Source organism: Psammomys obesus, unplaced genomic scaffold (assembly GCF_907164565.1).
Source record: "Psammomys obesus unplaced genomic scaffold, mPsaObe1.curated_primary_1811, whole genome shotgun sequence".
Classification (NCBI taxonomy): Eukaryota; Metazoa; Chordata; class Mammalia; order Rodentia; family Muridae; genus Psammomys; species Psammomys obesus.
In genome coordinates this window covers 13435927-13455736 of record NW_026596051.1, presented here as the reverse complement: position 1 = coordinate 13455736, position 19810 = coordinate 13435927, and the positions used below count along the sequence as shown (strand labels likewise).

Here is a 19810-nt window from a genome sequence, read left to right as displayed (position 1 = left end):
ATATATATATATATATATATATATATATATATATATATATATATATACACACACACACACACACACACACATATACAATTTATGTTAAGAATATATTATGGAATATATAATACATATTAAATTGACTCACATGATCACAAAGGCCATCTACAAGGTGCAAAGCCAGGGAAGTCAGAACCTCAGAATGAGAGAGGTCTGTGGTATATACCCTCAGTTAGATACTGAAGGCACGATGGTCATTCATAAAAACCCTAGAGCTGAAAGAACAGAGAAGCTGGAGGCTGATATCCAAGGTAAAAGGCATAAATGCTTGGGAAGGGAGACCCAGAAAGAGATGAAATGTCGTCTCCTTTCCTCCACGGCCTGTTCAGTTTGGGCTTAGCCTGTTGCATGGTTCTGTGCTACCCACACTTAGGATAGGTTTTCTCTACTCAGATCACTGTCACACATGCAAGTCTTCTCTGAAACATCCTTGCAGACACATCTATGTTTTACCACTTCATTCAGCCCAATAATGCTGACACCCAAAGTCAACCTTCAGAGGCAATGGGCACATCTCATGCAGAACAGTACTTTTCTCTGGATATGGAATGCTGCCCTGCCAAGGTATGTGCAACAGTGAGGTACAGAACAATAATCATACAGATATAGCCTGGTAGAGAGCCCTGGGCCAAGTCCCTATGGATATCATCAGTTCTGACCATCAGCAAAAGGTAGGCCTGGTTGCTGGGAGATGCAAAACACAGGTTAGACCAGATCCAGCCGCACCTCTGAAAACTCCACATACTATCACATGAGCCTTGGGGAACCGTAGGAGAAATTGGGGCAGGGCAGGAACCCGACAGCACTTAGGCACAGACCTAGGCAAGGGGTCATCTCCACATGCGCGACAGTAAATTCTATTTTTGGATTTGCTAGCAAGATGAGGCAGAACACACTCCCAATTCCTGCAAGCACTTACTGAGTCCAGTTCACTCAGTCCCTGGCCCATGCTTCTCTCTGAAACACAAGTGTAGCCAAGACAGAACCACTGTGGGCTCAAGAGCTTTCTTCTTTATCCACCAGTACTACCAGGATATCCCAGAGAGGCTGGCTACCACTGAGCACCTCTTGTACAATCTAACAGATACTTCCTTTATTTTATATGTTGCATATGTGAAGAATGCCTGCAGGGAATTTTTTCATCCAAAGCCTTACTGTTTTTCTTTTCATTTTTATCTCTCTTATTACCTAGCTTGTTCCCTCTGTAGGAAGAAAGAGGAAACAAGTTAGTCCAAGATACGCTGTGCTGCAATTTTTCTCTTGGGTGCCAGCATATAGTCAGTCATCACTAACAGGGGTCAGAGCTATGACAGGAGAGTGGGCTTAGGTGCAGACACATCTTGCCAAGCATACAGCCCAATTGCTGGGGGGTCTGCTGACGAGTGGCAAGTGATCGGTTCATTTGAGTTCACACTTCACTGTCATATTCTTTAATTTTACCTATGCCTTGCCAGAGACTAGGCGACATCTACTCAGTGAACTTAACAAATCTAGACTGGCATCTAGGAAAACGCACCATCCATTTTCATTTTAATGTACTTGTTTCTGTCTTTATATATAGGAAAAGTGGGCTCTTGGGAATCACTAGACCTCTGAGGGGTGGAGGATATAAATGGAAAGGCTCATGGAGATAGATTTCAAACAGGAGGGGGTGACAAATACTTGAGGGATACAGACTTAATAGTCTGCTCCAATTACTGTAATTAAAGACCTCATTGCTCGCTGGAAAGACTTGGTTAACCAGGCATCACAGCAGGTTCGAAACCCACCTGGGAGCTCTGCACACAGGTGACCACACTTACCAGAACACACCTGCCCGGCTCAAGGCTCCAGAGGGAACTCTCAGTGTTGATCTTGTGGGTGAGCTTCCCTTCCATGAGGACTCGCTCTCCATTTTCTTCCAACATGGCCACTCGGATGGAGCCACTGCTAAGGGCCACAGAGACCTGAAAACACACCAGGAGAAAAATCATCTTGCTTGTGAAGGAGGCAACTACTACATTCCAGCCATGCAGACACTGTGACACTTGGGCTCACCAAGAATCTCTGTGAGGAAAGCTCTTCCAACCTAGTCCATATTCCAAGCAACCTGTGCTCTATCAGCTCCTTTAGAAAAATTCTTTATTGTTACTAGAAATGTCATGTATTGTGGTGGAAGCTGCTGACTTTCTACCCAAATCTTTTCATCTTCTATAGTTATGGATATTGGTTCTCAGGCTGGAGGCAAGCAGGAGAGACAAGAGTTGGGTGCTTCCTTTCATCTCCCCTGCAACTAGAGACTGCAGATGCCTCAGCTTGATGTTCTGGAGGGAATCCTCAACGTTGCTCTTGTGTTGAGCTTCCTTTCCATGAGGATCTGCTCTCCATTCTCCCCTCGAGTGGCTACATAGACAGCCACTGGCAATCTCTCTGACCTCTTAAGGTCCTGGACCACGGTGCCTAGAATACCTGGGCTGCTCATGCAAAACTTTCTGGCAAAAGACAAGTGTGGCTGGCCTATCCTTTCCCTTAGCGGCTACAAAGGGTATAAGGGTATAACCATAGCTTGGTCTTTGTCCAGGAAACAAGTTCCTTCAGTTTTGTTTTTGTCTGTTTGTCTGAGACAGGGTCTTATTTGGAACTCACTACATAGATAGGGCTGGCCTTGAACTCACAGAGATCAACCTGGCCCTGCTGCCTGAGTGCAGGAATTAAAGGCATGTGCCACCATGCCTGGCCTTTTAGTTTGCTTCTTCTTGAAATCAAGCCTCAGTCACCCTTCTCTCCCTGTGAGCCCAATCTGGACAGAACCTGTCTGGTCTACTTTCCTGTCACGGGTATGCCCCTTCCTGCCTGAATGTATGTCTCCACTATGGACTGAGAGCTGCTAGGAAAAGGTTCTTCTCTTCATACCACACGACCAGCCAGCATATCGAAAGCAGAGTGCATGACACAACAAAGGTATAAGCTCAATAATTAAGACAAGAAAATATAACCTGTATTTGTCTCACTTAGTCTTCTATTTTAAAAAGACTTGCTATTTTATGAGTATGTGCATAGGCACACGCAGCACGCGGGTGGCTGTGATGCCAGAGCACACCGGAGCCTCTACAGGTGGAGTTACAGGTGGCTGTGAGCCACTTGGTGCTCATGCAGGTCCTTTATAAGAGTAGCCAGCATTCTTAAACACCAAGTGATCTCTCCAGGCCTGTGTTAATTCTTTTTTCTTTCTTTCTTTTTTTTTTTTAATTATTTGCCCAGATGTTAACAAGGAACATGTCCTTAATCTGAAAATTTTGCACTAGAGAAGTCAACATGTATTTGCAAATACATATACTAAACAGACATTGGGAACACTTATATTAAAATTCTTTTTCTAACAGGTATATGAAATTAAATTTCAAAGACTACCTGGCGCAGCTCATTCCTGATATTCATGACAAATATTGGACAAATTAATCTAGCTATGAATTTCTACTTTCAAAAAACACCTGACACAGGTCTTGGCACTTCCCAGGTGGAAGCTCACCTTAACAAACTCCCAGTAGTTTTATACAACATGCTAATTTCCAAATTTGGGTATGCATGCTTCTGACAGAACCTAACCAGAGTAACGAAACAAATCCTCAAAGGAGGTAACTGGACAAGGCATGCTTCCAGGAGTGCTGGCAGAAAACACCACTTTGGGAACCTCTCTGATCTGCTGAGACCTACCCAAAGTGACAGTCACAAACAAACGAAGCCCCAAACAAAGAGACAATCAAAGCGCGAATGAGATGTGAAGCATGTCTGTGAAGACAGGAAGAAAGAATGGCACACAGTACAGATGTCATGGGCTGGAGGACATCTGGCTGGAAGAAGGCAGGCACAGACACAAGGGCACATGTGTGAAGAGCTTAGAGCCAGCTCTGGGCAACAGCTGGATCTGCAGAAGCAGCCTGCTTCAGAAACTGACTGTCATCCAAGGAGCTGGTGTGATGGCCATGCTCTAGCTAAAATAATAATTCTTCAAACACAGAAGCCATCAAGGCTGCATACTTTGTCAGGCATATCCAATTGTCAATTTATTCAGTTGATGGATGGTGAAAAAACAGACCTCTGAAATGCAACAGAGAAAATTATTTATAACCTTGCAGGAATCTAAGAAGTTATGAAAAAAAATTACTGGACCAAAAATTAAAAAAAAAACAAAAACAAAAACCTAGAAAGATAACTACAAAAATAAACCTCAATAGAAAGGCTAGGAGAAAGTCATTTACTTAAACAACGAATATTCCAGAAATTCTAATAAGCTAATTCTTCAGAAGTGTAAAAACTATGCCTTTCTGCTGAAGACTTCCTTAGAGCTGAGCAGAATGACTTAAACTCATGTTCTTTGATAACATTTGAGTGTTTTTAAGAAGGTCCTATTAGTTCTAAAAAGGACATGATAAAGTTTACTCACAAAGAACCGGAGTAGATGAGACATTCAGAATCAGTAACACTGCATATAAGGAAATAGGAGAGGATCGCTGAGATGCTCAGCAAGTTAGAGTCTGCTGTTGAGCCTGCTGATCTGAGTGCTACCACAGACTCCAACAGGTGAAAGGAGAGAATCAATTCCTGCAAGCTGTCCTCTCACTTAGATGGATGGATAGATAGATAGATGATGGATGGATGGATGGATGGATGGATGGGTAGGTAGGTAGATAGGTAAACAGATAGACAGACAGAGATGATAGACAGATAAAAATGTGATTTAAAATAAAAAATGCTTTTGGCACACATTCAAACTGTGAAATAAGAGAAAGGTTAAAACAAATACATTTTAAGACCACACTCCTGTATGGGTCACGCTTCCTGTTTGTTTGTTTGTTTGTTTTTAATATATATTGTGGGAGCTGGAAAGATGGCTCAGATTGAGAGTGTCTGTTCTGGCAGAGGACTTGGGTTTGATTCCTAGCACCACATGGTGATTCACAACTATCTATAACTGGTTCCAGAATGTGCATAATGTGCATGATACTCAGATGTTCATGCAAGCAAAACACTCCTACACATAAAATAACTATTTAAAAAATTGTAGTCTTAGCATGTGTGTGTGTGTGCGCGCGTGCGTGTGTGTGTGTGTGTGTGTGTGTGTGTGTGTGTGTGTGTGCACATCACAAAATATTGATCTCTCTATCCACAGAAAGCTCCTGAAAAAAGAGCAATAACTTAACAGAAATTAGGGAATCAGGGAGAGAACGAATTCAGAGAAATTTAAGTTTACACTGGATCTAAATGTTACTTTTAAAATTTTGTTGCTTAAGACAGTCTTCCTATATAATCCAGCTGGCCTGTCTCGGCCTCCAGAGTATTGGCCTTGAAGGCATGTACTTTTCACACCTCACTATATGCTACCATATTTTTCATCTAACCTTCACAAGGCCCAGAGGTCTGAGTAAGAAGGAGCTCTTGTGCATCGTAGTGGGTACGGGCATGTAGATTTATCACAGCTCTACAAAGTTAGTTTTGTAATTAATTACAGAAACATACGTTTGGTCTTGAAACTACCTTTATGGAATTATTCCTACAGAAATGCACAGACGCAAACCAAAATGTTAAGGAGCATTGTTGTTTACAAGAAGAGCTGAATGATCTCAGTATAGTCTAATAATCACCCTGTTGCTTGAAGGGGGCAAAAGCAGAGGATGGGAACTCTGAGTGCCATGGGTAGCTACCTGAGCCAGAAGACTTGGGGAGGTGTACCAAGAAGGAACATTTGAGGACATGGAGATAAGCAGAAGTGACCAGTGCTGCCCTTGTGGTGCCAGATCGACAATGGGTACATGTGGTAAAGGCATGGAGGTAGAACTTGTCTGTGCTAAAGATGGTATGCAGAGACACATATTTACAACTGCTTGCATATGCATATGGGCTAAAGCAGACCCCAAACCAGTTACAAGACCTCATAGAAAAAAAGAAAAAAACCACTCTCACAGCACAAGAAGCACACAGCCATGTCAGGGACTTCCCAATAGTCACACTTAAATTTGTGACCATTTAAGACCATTAACTTTCAAAAATTAGGTAATTTAAATGCAGCCGAATAGCCTTTTCTGTTACAGAAATTTCTTGCAATGAAATCTTCCTACTTTTTCAAATTTTATTTAAAAAAAAATTTGACACAGGGTCTCTCTATTTAGCCCTGAAATCCACCTGCCTCTGCCCGTCGAGTGCTAGGAGCCATCACACCTCACCATCTTCCTACATTTTTTCCCACACCAGTACTAAGAAGGGAACACAGTGTGCTAAACCTTTCAGCACAGGTTTCAGCACCTGCATCAAGCTCAGGCGAATGTAACCACAAGCCAAAGTCTGGGAAGAGAAGAGCCATGCAAATCAAGTCTAAGGACCAAACAGCTATTCCAGAGGCTCTTGGTGTGAGGACAGAGACAATGTAGGCATGCCACAGGACCTGAGCACCCACAGCCTCTAAGAGAACAGAAATCTAGGAGACAGGTTCACCAATTATCCAGCAACATTCAACAATGACTTTGTGATAAAATCCTAGTATTTTCCACTAAAAAGAAGACAAAACAAGGTGACTGGGAGCCTGGCTTCTGATCTCCACTCCAGTGCCATCTCAGCAGGAAGAGCTTTCTCATGTGAAAAACAAAACACTGCACAGTCTAACTCTCAAAGGGTACTGCAAGTCTATGATCCAAAGAAATACCTGCACACTGAGCTGAAGTGAGCAACCATGGACTCACCATTCCTTCTCCCTGTTCTGAGGGCTTATATAAGAAAGGAAGAGAAGTATGCTGCACTTCCTATGAGGCAGAGAACAGGTAAGCAAAGAATATGGTAAAGAAAAGGCTAAATCATGTTCTACTGAGGCAGACAAGAAGCTTCACATGAGGAGTCTTTGAAATTAGCTGGAAGAAGCACTGTTTAAAATTTTATGTGCAAAATAAGCTTTGTATTTTTTCCCTGAAGAACACAATGCTCTGGGTATACACTCCCATCCATTCTCCACTACCCTTGTAAGGACAGTATACTGTCCTCACACTCATTTCCACAGAAAGAAGATGAGTGAAAACAGCCTCGGAGGCAACTCAAAGGGCCAACACTGAGCTACACTGGAGAACAGAGGGTCTATGCTCCACTGCAATGCTCCCTCCCTTAACCCTAAGTCTCATACCAGAGCACGAAAACAAATAGCTGCCCACACAGAGCTTCTTCATCACCAACCAGAACCAACTCTGGCTCAATCTATCAAAGCTGCTGCAGTCATAGCTGCATCACGATTATACCTGATAGATGCCAGAGACAAACCAAAAATAAAATGCTGCTGACAGGCAGCTGTGACAGGCACACTTACGGAACAACTAAAACGGAACCAGTCAAGAAAGAAGTGCAACTCTGAGGAAAAGCCCTTAGGCCAGTGGAACCCAAGAGACACAAAAGAAACTTATTTCAAAGTTTTAAGAGAGTTAGCTTAACAGAAAATCTTAGAAATCACTAACTAATAGACCAAGTTATTTTTAAAATTTCAAGTGAACATATTACACATTAAGCATATGTTGTTCCTTTATATCCCATCCTCCCTCACCCATTAGTCTTTGTTCTACTACAGTTTCATTTTTACTTTCATGACATATAGTGTATATGTATATGATTTTATGTATGTATATAAAACATAAGAACCACAAAGAAAAAAAAACATGCATCTGCCTTTCTGAGACTGCCTTTAACTTGCTCAATCTGATGCAGCTGAAGCATTTTTTCTGCCAACAATATAACTGTTCTTCATGGCTGTAAGGCTTTCACCGTGTGTCTCTCACACATTTCCTTCTCCACTCCTCTGCTGCTGAACATTTTGCTTGGGTCCACTGCTTAGCTGCTGCGACAGTGCTGTACAAACACTGCTGCACAGTACTCCACGATATGCTGACTCGGAGTTTTCAGGTACGCACCCACCTGTTACTCCAGAGTGTTCGTTTGCCTTTGGTTTTTGAAAAACCTCCATATTGACTCCACAGAGCTAAGACTAGTTCAGATTCCCCCCAGCAGTGTGTAAGGGTTTCCTTGCACTCCCTATCCTCACTAGCATCGGTTGTTTACTTCTGAATAACAGTCATTCTGACTGTAATGAAATACAACCTCAATGTAGCTTTCTTCTTGTTTTCTGTAGACAAGCTCTTATTATGAAGTTATGGCTGGCTTGGAGTTCAGAGATTTACCTGCCTCTGCTTCTGAAGTACTGGGATTAAAGGTGTGCCTGCCAATGTCTCACTGTAGTTTTGATTTGCATTTGTATGATGACTGATGAACATTTTTTCATGTTTATTAGCAATACATGTTTAGTGCCAGTCAGTGACTCAGTCTGTTTCATTAGTCCATTTACTGACTGAATTGTTTGATTTCTTGTCATTTAGGTTTGGGTTTTTTTTTTAAATTCTTTTATATTCCAGATATTAAATCTTCGGTCCAGGGCATAGCTAACAATTGCCCCCCCCCCCCCATTCTGTAGGCTGTTTCTTCATCCAAGTAACTGCTAACTTTGCTGTGTGGAAAGCTTTTAAGTACATGAGATGCTATTTGTCAATACTGGCCTTATTTCCAAGTGAAAGAGTCCCATTCAGAAAGTTCTTCCTATGTCTATTTCTTTAAGAGTTTTCCCGACTTTTTATTCTAATAGTTTCAGGTCTTACGTTAAGCAGACTGGGGATTTGTAAAAGAAATATGTGATACTGTTAACTATAACATGGAAAAATATTAAGAAGAAAATTTCCTACCATGTAGGAGATAAGGATCTTCACAGGTAAAGCAACAATGCAAACAACATCAGTAGGTGTCACAAAATGTCAACATTAACGTGGGCAGCAGAATCTGGAAAGCCCCTCAGCCTGCCATAGTGCTTTAAAAAACAAAACAAAAAAACAAGTCCTGCTTGCTTCGGCAACATATATACTAAAATTGGAATGATACAGAGAAGATTTGCACGGCCCCTGATCAAGGGTGACAAGCAAATTTGTGAAGCGTTCCATATTTTTAAACAGGAAACAGGACAGGAGCCTATCACAGAGGGTCTCTGAAAGACTCCACCCAGCAGTGTATCAAAGCAGATACTGAGACTCATAAACAAACTTTGGGCATAGTGCAGGGAATCTTAGGAAAGAAGGGAGACATAGTAAGACCTGGAGAGGACAGGAGCTCCACAAGGAGAGCAACAGAACTAAAATATCTGGGCACAGGGGTCTTTTCTGAGACTGATACTCCAACCAACGACCATTCACGGATAAAACCTACAAGCTAAACTATAACTAAACGCTCAAATGTAGCCCATGGCAGCTCTGTATACAAGTGGGTTCCCTAGTAAGGGGAACAGGGACTTCTCTGACATGAACTTAGTGGCTAGCTCTCTGACTGCCTCCCCCTGATGGGGGAGCAGCCTTACCAGGCCACAGAGGAGGACATTGCAACAAGTCCTGATGAGACCGGATAAGCTAGGGTCAGATGGAAGGGGAAGAGGACCTCCCCTATCCGTGGACTTGGTGAGGGGCATGGGAGGAGATAAGGCAGGGAGAGTGGGATTGGGAGGGGATGAGGGAGGAGGCTACAGCTGGGATACAAAGTAAATAAACTGTAATTAATATAAAAAATAAAAATCTAATAAAAAAAAAAGCCAAGTCTTTGGGTGTAGGTAGCTTTGGCTGTTGGCAGGGCTCCCATGAGTACATAGTGCATGGTAGGCCAAAGGACCCCCTGAGATGGGCATTCCACCTGTGCTGGACATACACAGACCACCATTTTGCTAACTGCTACTGCTTCTGCAATAAAAGAGACAAATATTCGATGCCAACAATCTATCTTGGTAACACCACTCAGACACTGTCCACAGAAGAATGAGCCAGACCCATGGAAAGTTAGTAAAAGCAGGACTGCACCACCACAGAGATCAGAACAAATACACTAGAGAGAGAGAGAGAGAGAGAGAGAGAGGTCTAAACTACAATGTGTAGCAGCAGCTCCAAATCACAGAACCCATGGCTCCTACTCCCAAGAGTAAACCAGTATACCTGAAGCCTATGTCCCTAGAAGCTGTCTGTGTTGCCAACACAGGAATTTCTGAATCATAGAAAAGAGAAACTAATTTTAAATTGGGCCTACTATGAAGCCTTTCAGAGAAACCTTCAGAAGTGAGGCTCTTCCATAGAGAATGAGTTCAATCCCCAACACCCATGTCAGGTAGCTTATAACTGCCTGTAACTCCGGCTCCAAGGAATCCAATACCATCTTTCTGGCTCTGGGAGCACCTACAACTTACATGTACATACCTGTGGTGGTTTGAATAGGAATGAACCCCATAGACTCATGTGTTTGAATGCTTGGCCCACAGGGAGTGGCACTATTAGGTGTGGCCTTATTGAAGGAAATGTGTCATTGTGGGGTAGGCTTTTGGAGGTGTCCTATGCTCAAGCTACCCCCATTGTGGCTCACAGTTACTTCTGCTGCCTACGAATCAACATGTAGAGCCCTCAGCTCTTTCTCCAGCACTGTCTGCCTGAGCTCCCCCATGCTTCATGCCATGACAGCAATGGACTAAACCTCTGAAACTGCAAGCCAGCCCCAATTAAATGTTTCCTTTTATAAAACTTGACATAGTTATGGTGTCTCTTCACAGCAATAAAATTCTAACTAAGACAATACCCATACACAAACACAAAAATAAGCATAATTTAAAATAAAATTAAAAATAATTTATTAAGTTTATCTTTTACAAGGGGGTATACATTCATGTATATGCATGTGTGTGTGTATTTTGATGTTGGATATCTTCCTCTATTTTGCTCACTACCTTATTTTTTGACAGAGTCTCTTACTGAAGCTGGAGCTTGCTGATTCAGCTATGCTGGGTAATTGGTAAATCCTCCAGACCCTTCCACTTCTGCCACCCTGGCACTGGAATTACAGACAAACAATATGGCTTAAGGCTTTTTATGTGTGTGCCAAGTACCTGAACTCAGATCCACATCCTCACTGAGCAAGCATTTTGTCAACTGAGTTATCTCCCTAGTCCATATAATTTCATAATTGTTCGTAATTTATTGGTGCTCCTACCACCAAATGAAATGGAAGTCAGCACCTGACCTACTAACTCCCAAGAAGATGTTAGTGAGGCAAACAACCTCAGAAAGGTAGTAAGCACCTGACCCAAACCATCTAAAACAGGTAAGAGTGAACCGAGCCTGGTGGACTGTCACCATGTGAGATGTAGGGTGACAGTCAAGCTGTCCCCACTGTCAGAGCAAACTGTCCCCTAAAAAACAAGTATAACTTGACTTCCGTGTTACGTGTTCCACACAACCCCACCTTCCATGAAGTTAGGAACTTACAAAGAGGTAAGACCCACACTGAAGTCTAAGCTTAGAGACAGACACATCTGTCAAAGCATAGTTTTGTCCTTTATTTATTCAGCAATTCATCCTTTCAAATAGATATCTAAAGGCCCAGTTTGGGTGTAACAAGGGAGCCAACACTGGATTATTTCTCTCAGCCTTAATTTATCATCTATAAAACACAGGATTGCTTTGTATATTTAAGGTTCTCTTAAAGTTTAAAATAAGTTTAAAACTTTCCTTAAAATAAGGAAAGTTACCTGATAGATGAGGATCAGAAAGACCTCCCCTATCAGTGGACTTGGGGAGGGGCATGGGTGGAGAAGAGGGAGGGAACATGGGATTGGGAGGGGAGGAGAGAGAGAGCTACAGGGGGATACAAAGTAAATAAACTGTAATTAATAAAAATTAAAATAAAAAATAAGGAAAGTTTCTCACATATGCCAAACTTTATTATAATATGAATTCAAAATCGGTAATATCCTATTTGGATCTGTTACCTGAGATTATTTATGCAAATCCTGCTTATTTTTAACAATCTGTAATAATGTTATTTCTACTAAGGTTTCCTAAACACACTTCTCTCTCCCTCTAAAAAGTTATGTCCTAAACAGAAGTTTCAGAAATAAACCTACATTGGCAATTTCACAGAGCTCCTGCCCTATAAAAGAACTACAGGACACAGCCATGACATTCATTTGGTCACTGAAGCCTAGATTTATATGTATGTGTGGGGTGGGATGGTGGTAACGTCCATCTATGTACATGGAGGCCACAGGAAAAGGTCCTGAGTCCTACTCTATCACTCTGCCTTATTCCTTAGAAACAGAGCCTCTCACTGAACTTGGGGGTAAGCTGGTTGGCTAACAAGCCCCAGCAATCCTCCTGACTCCACCCTCCACAGTATTTAGAAAGTGTAACCTGCCCAACTCCTTTAGTCTTGCGCTCAGGCATTGAGACAGGCCGGAACTGTAATTGGTATCATGCATAACCTGGCACAGTTTTTTCGGGGAAGAGGAGGGGGTTACAGAGAGTATCTGTGTTTGAAGAAAAAAAAATAAGCTTTGTTTGTCAACAAAAGGAGAAATGTGTACATCATAGAACTTGTGCCTGAGGAAGTGGGACTATCTTTCCATGAGCACCCAGAAGTGACAGGCCTGGCCAATGAACCTAAGCACTGACAAGGTATAGTACATCAGGTAACACCAAACCAATAAACCTCACAGAAATGGAACGTCCTCTGGTGATCTCTAGCCAACATCAGCAAAGAAGCTTGTAGACAGGAAAGTTTGCTCTCAACACATATTTATGTGAAACCAGCAACAATGGGAGACAGGGACAGTGAGGAGTGCCTGCCCTTTCTTCTTGTGTTGTCGTGCACTGTTTCAGGACAGTGTCAGAGTCTAAGAACATCCACACAAATTCACATTCTCTGACCCAAGACTAAATTTCAGTATGTATTTACCTCCAGAGTACATAAAAAGGCTCTGCTCCCCATTCTGTGTGAAGCTCTGGGCCACATAGCAGTGAACAGACAAGACAGTCACCACAGCAAGGCAACTATGAGGTCAGCTAACTGGAGTTTTCTAGCAAAGCTGAAGGCGGACTTTGTTAAGGTAATGTTTGGATCTGCTCTTGAAAACCAAGAGGCTAGCTGTCTACAAGGAGGCCCAGAGAATGGCCATGTCATTAGTAAGAGGCTAGACCATCAATTGTAAGCTTTTCTCCAGATTATGGCTGCTTAGACTAAGAACAGGGTGCAGTACCCCAGGGAAACTTGAAGACGCAAAGGCCAAGGACAACAAAAGGGGGACAAGGTCTCATACCCCAAAACCAATCCTAACCCTCTTGCAGCCATGCTCGCTCCATGCCTGGAGCTCAGACTGGCTGCAGTGAAGACCCTGCCCACAGGCCATTACCTGCTTCCCCTTCACTACATGCTTGGGCACTGGCACCCTGACCTCCAGGTCAGTGTAGTCTTGAGACCAGGTATAATTCTCACGGATGGCACCATTGTAACTGTCGGGATTTTTCTGGAATTGCTCCTGAATCCTAGAAAGAAAAAAAAAAAAAAGGTGAGATACACCCAAACAAATCGAAGCAGAGAAGTCCCAAGGCATCTTCACATATATTACTCCTATGTCCTGCGCACGCACGCACACACGCATGCACGCACGCACACAAGCACACACCACACACAGTTTACTTCCTGTCTACATTTGTTAAAGTCCCTTTGGGAGCAATTTCCTCTGTGACACTCCTATGTGGTCTCCCAGGAAATCATAGTTCTTCTTGCTGCCCTGTCAGAACCAAGCCTGTTAAACAGACAGGCACCTTGGTTAAGAAAATCCCTCCTCATGAGTATAGGGTGTGTCTGATGAACTGCTGAGCAGAACTTATCCTTTTCAAAAATGCAAACAAAACAACAAAACACAAACAAATACAAAAAAACTCTATTCTGCAACTGTTTGATTCTAGTCCTAATCCAACACTAAGCCTCTCTTCCCTCCTAATAAGTAAATCAAAGCCACAAAGAGTGCATTAAAACTACACATATTTAGTAAGAGGTAAGCAATCCATTTAGAACGAGGTAGACTAAAAAAACCTAGTCAACCAAATCCAATTACATACCTCCATTACAAACCCAGCAAAAGTACAAAAAGGCCTAGCCAGGAAGCAGACGATGAAGATAAAACACAAACTTTGTCATACAATTTAGCAATGTTAATAATATAGATGCCTTAAAGATGAGTCTAGACTCACAAGTCCACTAAATGAGTTGAGGATCTCTCAATTTGTCGTAGAGGAGGAAGCAGAACATTCTCAGCAGTCTTCAGAGCGTGCTGCAACAGCAGCAGACACACTGAGGCAGGCAGGGAGATCCACACACTATGAGGTATGCATGCAGTTCCACTCACTCTAGAAAGCACGGAGCTGCAGGTACCTACGCTTGTCTTGGCACAGAAACAAGACCAGGACTAGGGGAGGGGTGATTAAAGAGGACATGTTTTTCTCACTCAAGAATATCTTTACCCATGTCTCTATCTATTCAAGAGACCTATACTCCAACATGGCTAGGCACAGATGATTTGTGTCCTACCAAATTATATTCTTGAGTCTTAACCCCTAAGACTTCAAAAGTGATTCAGTTACAATCAGATCATTAAGGTAGACCCTCACCCACTATGACTACTGTTCTTAAAGTAGAGACTTTGGACACAGACTTTCCCAGGAAAAAGATGTAAAGGCAGCCATGAGGAACAGGCAGAGAGTAGAATGATGGAGCAAGAACTGTGGGCCTCTATTCAAAGTTAGAAGGAGGCAGAGGATCCTTTCCTACAGCCCTGAGGAATGAATGAGAGTCAGCTCACACCTGATCTCAGTCCTTTGATGCAGAGTAGCCAAGGAAATGAGCTTCTGTCAGAGATGATATTCAAAACTTCAGCACTCACTACTGTGAAGACCAGGCAATGACCAATCAGCATGGACAGAAATGTGAAACTGTTCAAGGAGAGGCACTGTGCAGCACAGAGAAAACACACAGGAGCTCACAACCACAGAGCACACTTGGCTTGATGACTTGCCAAACAAAACAAGAGGGCACCAAAACATGAAAAATGTATAGAACAGGTGAAGTATTTTAGACCAACAGTATGGGAGAAGCTTTTAACACAACAACAACAACAAAAAACTGAAGAGGTTAAAAAAAGGATAGATACGGGCACAGTGGCACACCTCTAATCCCAGCACTCGGGAGGCAGAGGCAAGAGGATCTCTGTGAGTTCGAAGCTAGCCTGATCTACAAAACGAGTCCAGGACAGCCAAGGCTACACAGAGAAGCTGTCTCAAAACAAAACAACAACAAAAAACAAACAAACAAAACCAAAACAAAAAAGGACATACAACTTCTATATATGGTAGAGGAAATGAGTAGACATTCATACACAGATTTGATTTTTGTGATAAGATAGAGTCTGACCTCTTTACTTCCTTGGGTAATATCCAAATTCCCTACAATACGTTAACATTTTACAACTACTTCAACAAACAGAAACAGAAACAATGATGTACTTGTGGCCCCAGGACCCAGTGGCCATCCCAGTAGGCCAATGCAGTAGCCTAAGCGCAGCTCCTAAAGTCCCCTGAAATGAAGTACAGAGAAATCAAACACAGCAAGAAAAGTACTGCCCAGCTACCGAGCTTCCACAGGGTCCCACATGAGCCCCAGTGGTAGTACTGGGCTCACACCTGACATGACACACATGAATGTGGAGTGGTATCTTAAAAAACAAAAACAAAAACAAAAACAAAAAAAAAAGGGTAGAGCTAGAAAGATGGCTCACTGGTTAAGAGCACTGGCTGCTCTTCCAGAGGTACTGAGTCCAATTCCCAGTAACCACATGGTGGCTCACAACCACCTCTAATGGACTCTGATTCCCTCTTCTGGTGTGCATGAAAAACAGAGCACTCACATACATAAAATAAATAAATCTTAAAAAAACAAAACAAAACAAAACAACAACAACAACAACAACAAAAAACACAAAAACCCAGGGTACCTGTACATCTGGGAAGTAGGGAGAAATATCCTACTCCACCGACAGCCCTATCAAGGTTACCATGCTAAAACAGACAAAATATGAAAACACGGGCTAGAGAGATGGGCCAGCGGTTAAGTGCACTTATTGCTCTTGCAGAGGACCTGGTACCCACATGATGGTTCATAACCATCTGTACTCCAGTAGTCAGGGAATCCAACTTGCTCTTCTGACCTCTGCAGGCACAGCACATTTGCATACACAAAGGCAAATCACTGGTACACAAACAAATATTTTTAAAAAGAATATGAAAACATAAATGTCTTCACCACATGAAATTAAAACCAAAATGGCTCTCGTACTTGCCAGAGATCCAGGAATGAGCACAATGACTTCTCAAAAGGTGGGAGAAGAGCCTATACTAGGGAAAAGGCCTTGGATAGCTGCTCTAACATATCAGATCCTCAGGCAAACATCAGTATATAGCATGTGAGCGCACTTCTTCAGGGAGATAGGCTGCCAGTCTTGGCCTGACCCCATATCAGGGGCCCCAAAGCTGTGCATTCCTATTGGGGACTCTATTTGTTGCCTGGGACCTGCTAGTCTACCTTCCCACTATGTCCTCCCAGCACATACCCCAGGTCTCCTTGCATGGGCCTCACAGCCTATCTACAGTAGGCAGGAAAATTGCTCCTAAAACAGCCCTAGCAGGTTGCTGATTACTTTTTATAGCATTCAGAATCCACATTCTCTTTAAATAAAGTTGATTATTTCCAGCCGACAGTATGTAAAAATATGTGTCCTGTCAAGCATAGGTGGCTCTGGGCCCCACCCAAGGCCACCCCTGCAGCTGTAGGCCCAGGAAGGCAGGAGGCGGGGGAGGAAAGGGATGAGTACCAGTGCTTCAGCATCAGGGGTAGGAGTGAGACAGTGAGTCAGCAACCAAGTCTCACTGCAGCTCCCACTCCATTCCTGATGAGCATGGGACAAGACGGCTCTTGACAAAGAGAGAGCACAGGCCCCACATCCTGCTGGGCACTATGGGCCACAAACTTTGAGTTTCTTTGAAGACACAGCAGTTTGCGCTGCTAAACCTTCCCAGCAGTGCTTGGCACCACAAAGAGAGGCAAGCCAGGAAACTAGAATCACCTGCAATAAGTGGGCGTGGTTGGTATTGTCACCAGGAACCATCATCATCTCAGGAAATAGGAACAAGACAGGAGCCTAACCTACTTTGTTAGGTCCTGAAGTCCTGTCACTCAAAACAAAAGGACCTCTCTCCTTCTGCTTACTGTTTTCAATGTTAGGGACCCAGCCAGCCAGCCTCATGCATGCTAGGCAAACAGTCACTGAAATGAGCTCAAGCTTCTTCAGTTTTAAAAAACAAAGGTTCAAAGACAATTTGGGGTTTAGACTATCTAGTACCACATATGATAAAAGGTAAGTAAAATAAGACTAAATCCTTAACCTAAAGGTTTTTGTACAAGACAAAACCCCAGCTGGAGCTAGATTTATAACTCAATGGGTTATATGTGTTGCCCTCATTTCTTTCCCAAGAAAGTGTGATTACCACAGGCATTTGCTACATGATGGAAGGGAGCTGGAGGATTGGCTTCCCAAGGTCACAACCAGAGCAGAGCTAGACCCTGTGTTGCCAGGCCACCTCTCTCCCCTAAGCCAGGCTATTCTTCTGCACTTCTTGCAATCGATACCATCCGAACTATAAACATTTACCATGATCCTGTATAATGTGATGCGAAGATTATTGACACTATGCATAGGTGACAATGTCCAGCATCCTTGCCAGCCTCAGTCAACCCAGATATGGTGACCTCATCACCCTCCTGTGGCCTCCACTATCCATTGGGTCATCAGAAGAAGGATCACATGTGTGTGCTATGGTCTGAAAATCGCATCCTTCCAAAATTAATGTGTACAGTCCCACCCTCACCATGACAGAGTCAAAACGTGAGGTTTGTAAAGGATGGTGAAAGGAATGCAGCCCCATGAATGAGATGAATAATGTCCTCACTAAAAGGCCTTTAAAGAGACCCCTTACTTCTTCACCATGTGAAGACAGAAAACACTGTGTGTGAGGAACATGCCCATCAAACACTGAACCTGCCAACCACTGAATCCCAGCATCTAAAACCAAGAAATAGATGCTGATTGTTATACACTACCCAGTCTATGGCATATTGTTAAAGCAGCCTGAGACAAAAGTGTATGCACACACATTGTACCTATGTGGTGAGTACATATGTGGGATACATCTGTGGCATGGGCATGCTATGGCTATGAGGCAATCAGCAGAAGGTAGCCATTCTCTCCAACTCCGTCTCCCCCCTCCCCCCCATCAAGCCACTGTGACCATCTGGGCCTCAAAAATTTTCTGGGCTCTCTGAAGCTTCAGCAAGGTATTCAAAACATTCAGTTTAGTCAACAGGAGTCCTCATTTCCCATCTCTTCTACTTCTATAAAGGACTCCTCCTCCTCTTGTCAACTCTTCCTGGCAATGCTCAGGATTTATCAAAGCTCTTTCCAACTGCTGAAAATCCAGTCACTTTTATTTTGGGCTCTTCATTGCTGACACTTTATAAAACAGACATCCTTAGAAAAATGGTGCACTGTCCTGCTCTAGAGTCCTTACACTCATGACCTGCTAGGCTCTAATCCTATGTTTAGGCCCTTCCCTTCCAGAGGACTGCATTCAATTCCCAGCAGCCTTAACTCTAGCTCCAGGGGCTCTTGATACCCTCTTCTGGTCTCCAGAGGCACCAGGCACAGAAGCAGTGCACAAACATATATGCAGGCAAAACACCCACACACATAAAATAAAAATAAATTTTAAAAAAGAAAAGGGCTTCTTCTGGGCTCTTTCTACTTTTCAGAACAATGGGCTATTCTGAACAGTATGGAAGATAATATTTTGAGTTTTGAGTGAGTGAATTTATTAAGTATATAGCAAGTCAACGAAGTATAGAGGAAAATGAAAGTATAGAGGAGGAAAATGAAAGAAATGAATGCATAAATAAGTAGACAGCAAAATAATATCAAATTGTGTACTTAAACATCCAGGAGAAATTAACTGCCAAGTTCTACTGAAGAAAGTCATGGAGTATTGCCAATAGAGTCTTGGGCAAAGTAGAGTGAGGCTTCCAAGTAAAAGAGTAGATAACAGAAAAGTAATGTCACCAAATCAGGTCTTAGAAACATCTAGCAGAAAAACACAGAGGAAGTCCCATTAAAGCAGCCCAATGGAGCTCCCCATCAGAAATCTTTGCTCTTTTTGTTTGCCATTTCCTTGCTTTACATGTCTCTATATATTTTGATAAGAATTCACTGATGGCTTCACAGTTTGTAAGTTACATTCATACTATAAAATGTGTAAACCAGATTTTTATTTTTATATGATCAAATACATCAATCTTTCTTTTCACATCAACTCTTCTGTCCTCAAAATGCCTTCCTTCCTCAAGGACTAAAAAAATAATAATCTATTTTTGTGCCTGTGTGTGTGTGTGTGTGTGTGTGTGTGTGTGTGTGTGTAGGCAAATGCAACCTGACTATACTTTTGCTGGAAGAGTCTCAATTTTGTTTTTGAAGAATCAACCTCAGACTGGCAAAATGGCCAACTGGACAAAGCACCTGCCATGTGAACATAAGGACCTGCGCTCGGCCCCTCAGAAAGTCAAGCCAGCACACCAGCACATATCTTAGTCCCTGCGTGCCTAGACTGAGTAGGGAGGTGGAAACGCAGGATTCTTGGAAGCTCACAGGCTCCCAGCCTGTAGTTAGTGGTAAACAAGAGACCATGACTCACAGTGGAAGAAGACCAACACCTGAGGTTGTTCTCTGACCTCCACATACATGCTATCACACATG

General features: G+C 42.8%; 1 protein-coding gene and 1 non-coding gene across 3 annotated transcripts in view; one reads left to right on the top strand and one right to left on the bottom strand.

Moving 5' to 3' along the window:
- Nudcd3 (NudC domain containing 3) overlaps positions 1 to 19810 on the bottom strand; it is a 79235-nt gene that overhangs the window by 17963 nt on the left and 41462 nt on the right. For both annotated transcript variants that reach the window (XM_055623886.1, XM_055623885.1), the window contains exons 3-4: positions 13307 to 13439; positions 1845 to 1988 (exon numbers count right to left, since the gene is read on the bottom strand). In XM_055623886.1, the coding sequence (XP_055479861.1) occupies positions 1845 to 1988; positions 13307 to 13439 (277 nt within the window). The remainder of the gene's footprint in view (positions 1 to 1844; positions 1989 to 13306; positions 13440 to 19810) is intronic.
- Positions 8937 to 9041, top strand: LOC129689187 (U6 spliceosomal RNA). The gene has a single exon (XR_008722056.1). It is a non-coding gene; the product is annotated as a U6 spliceosomal RNA (small nuclear RNA).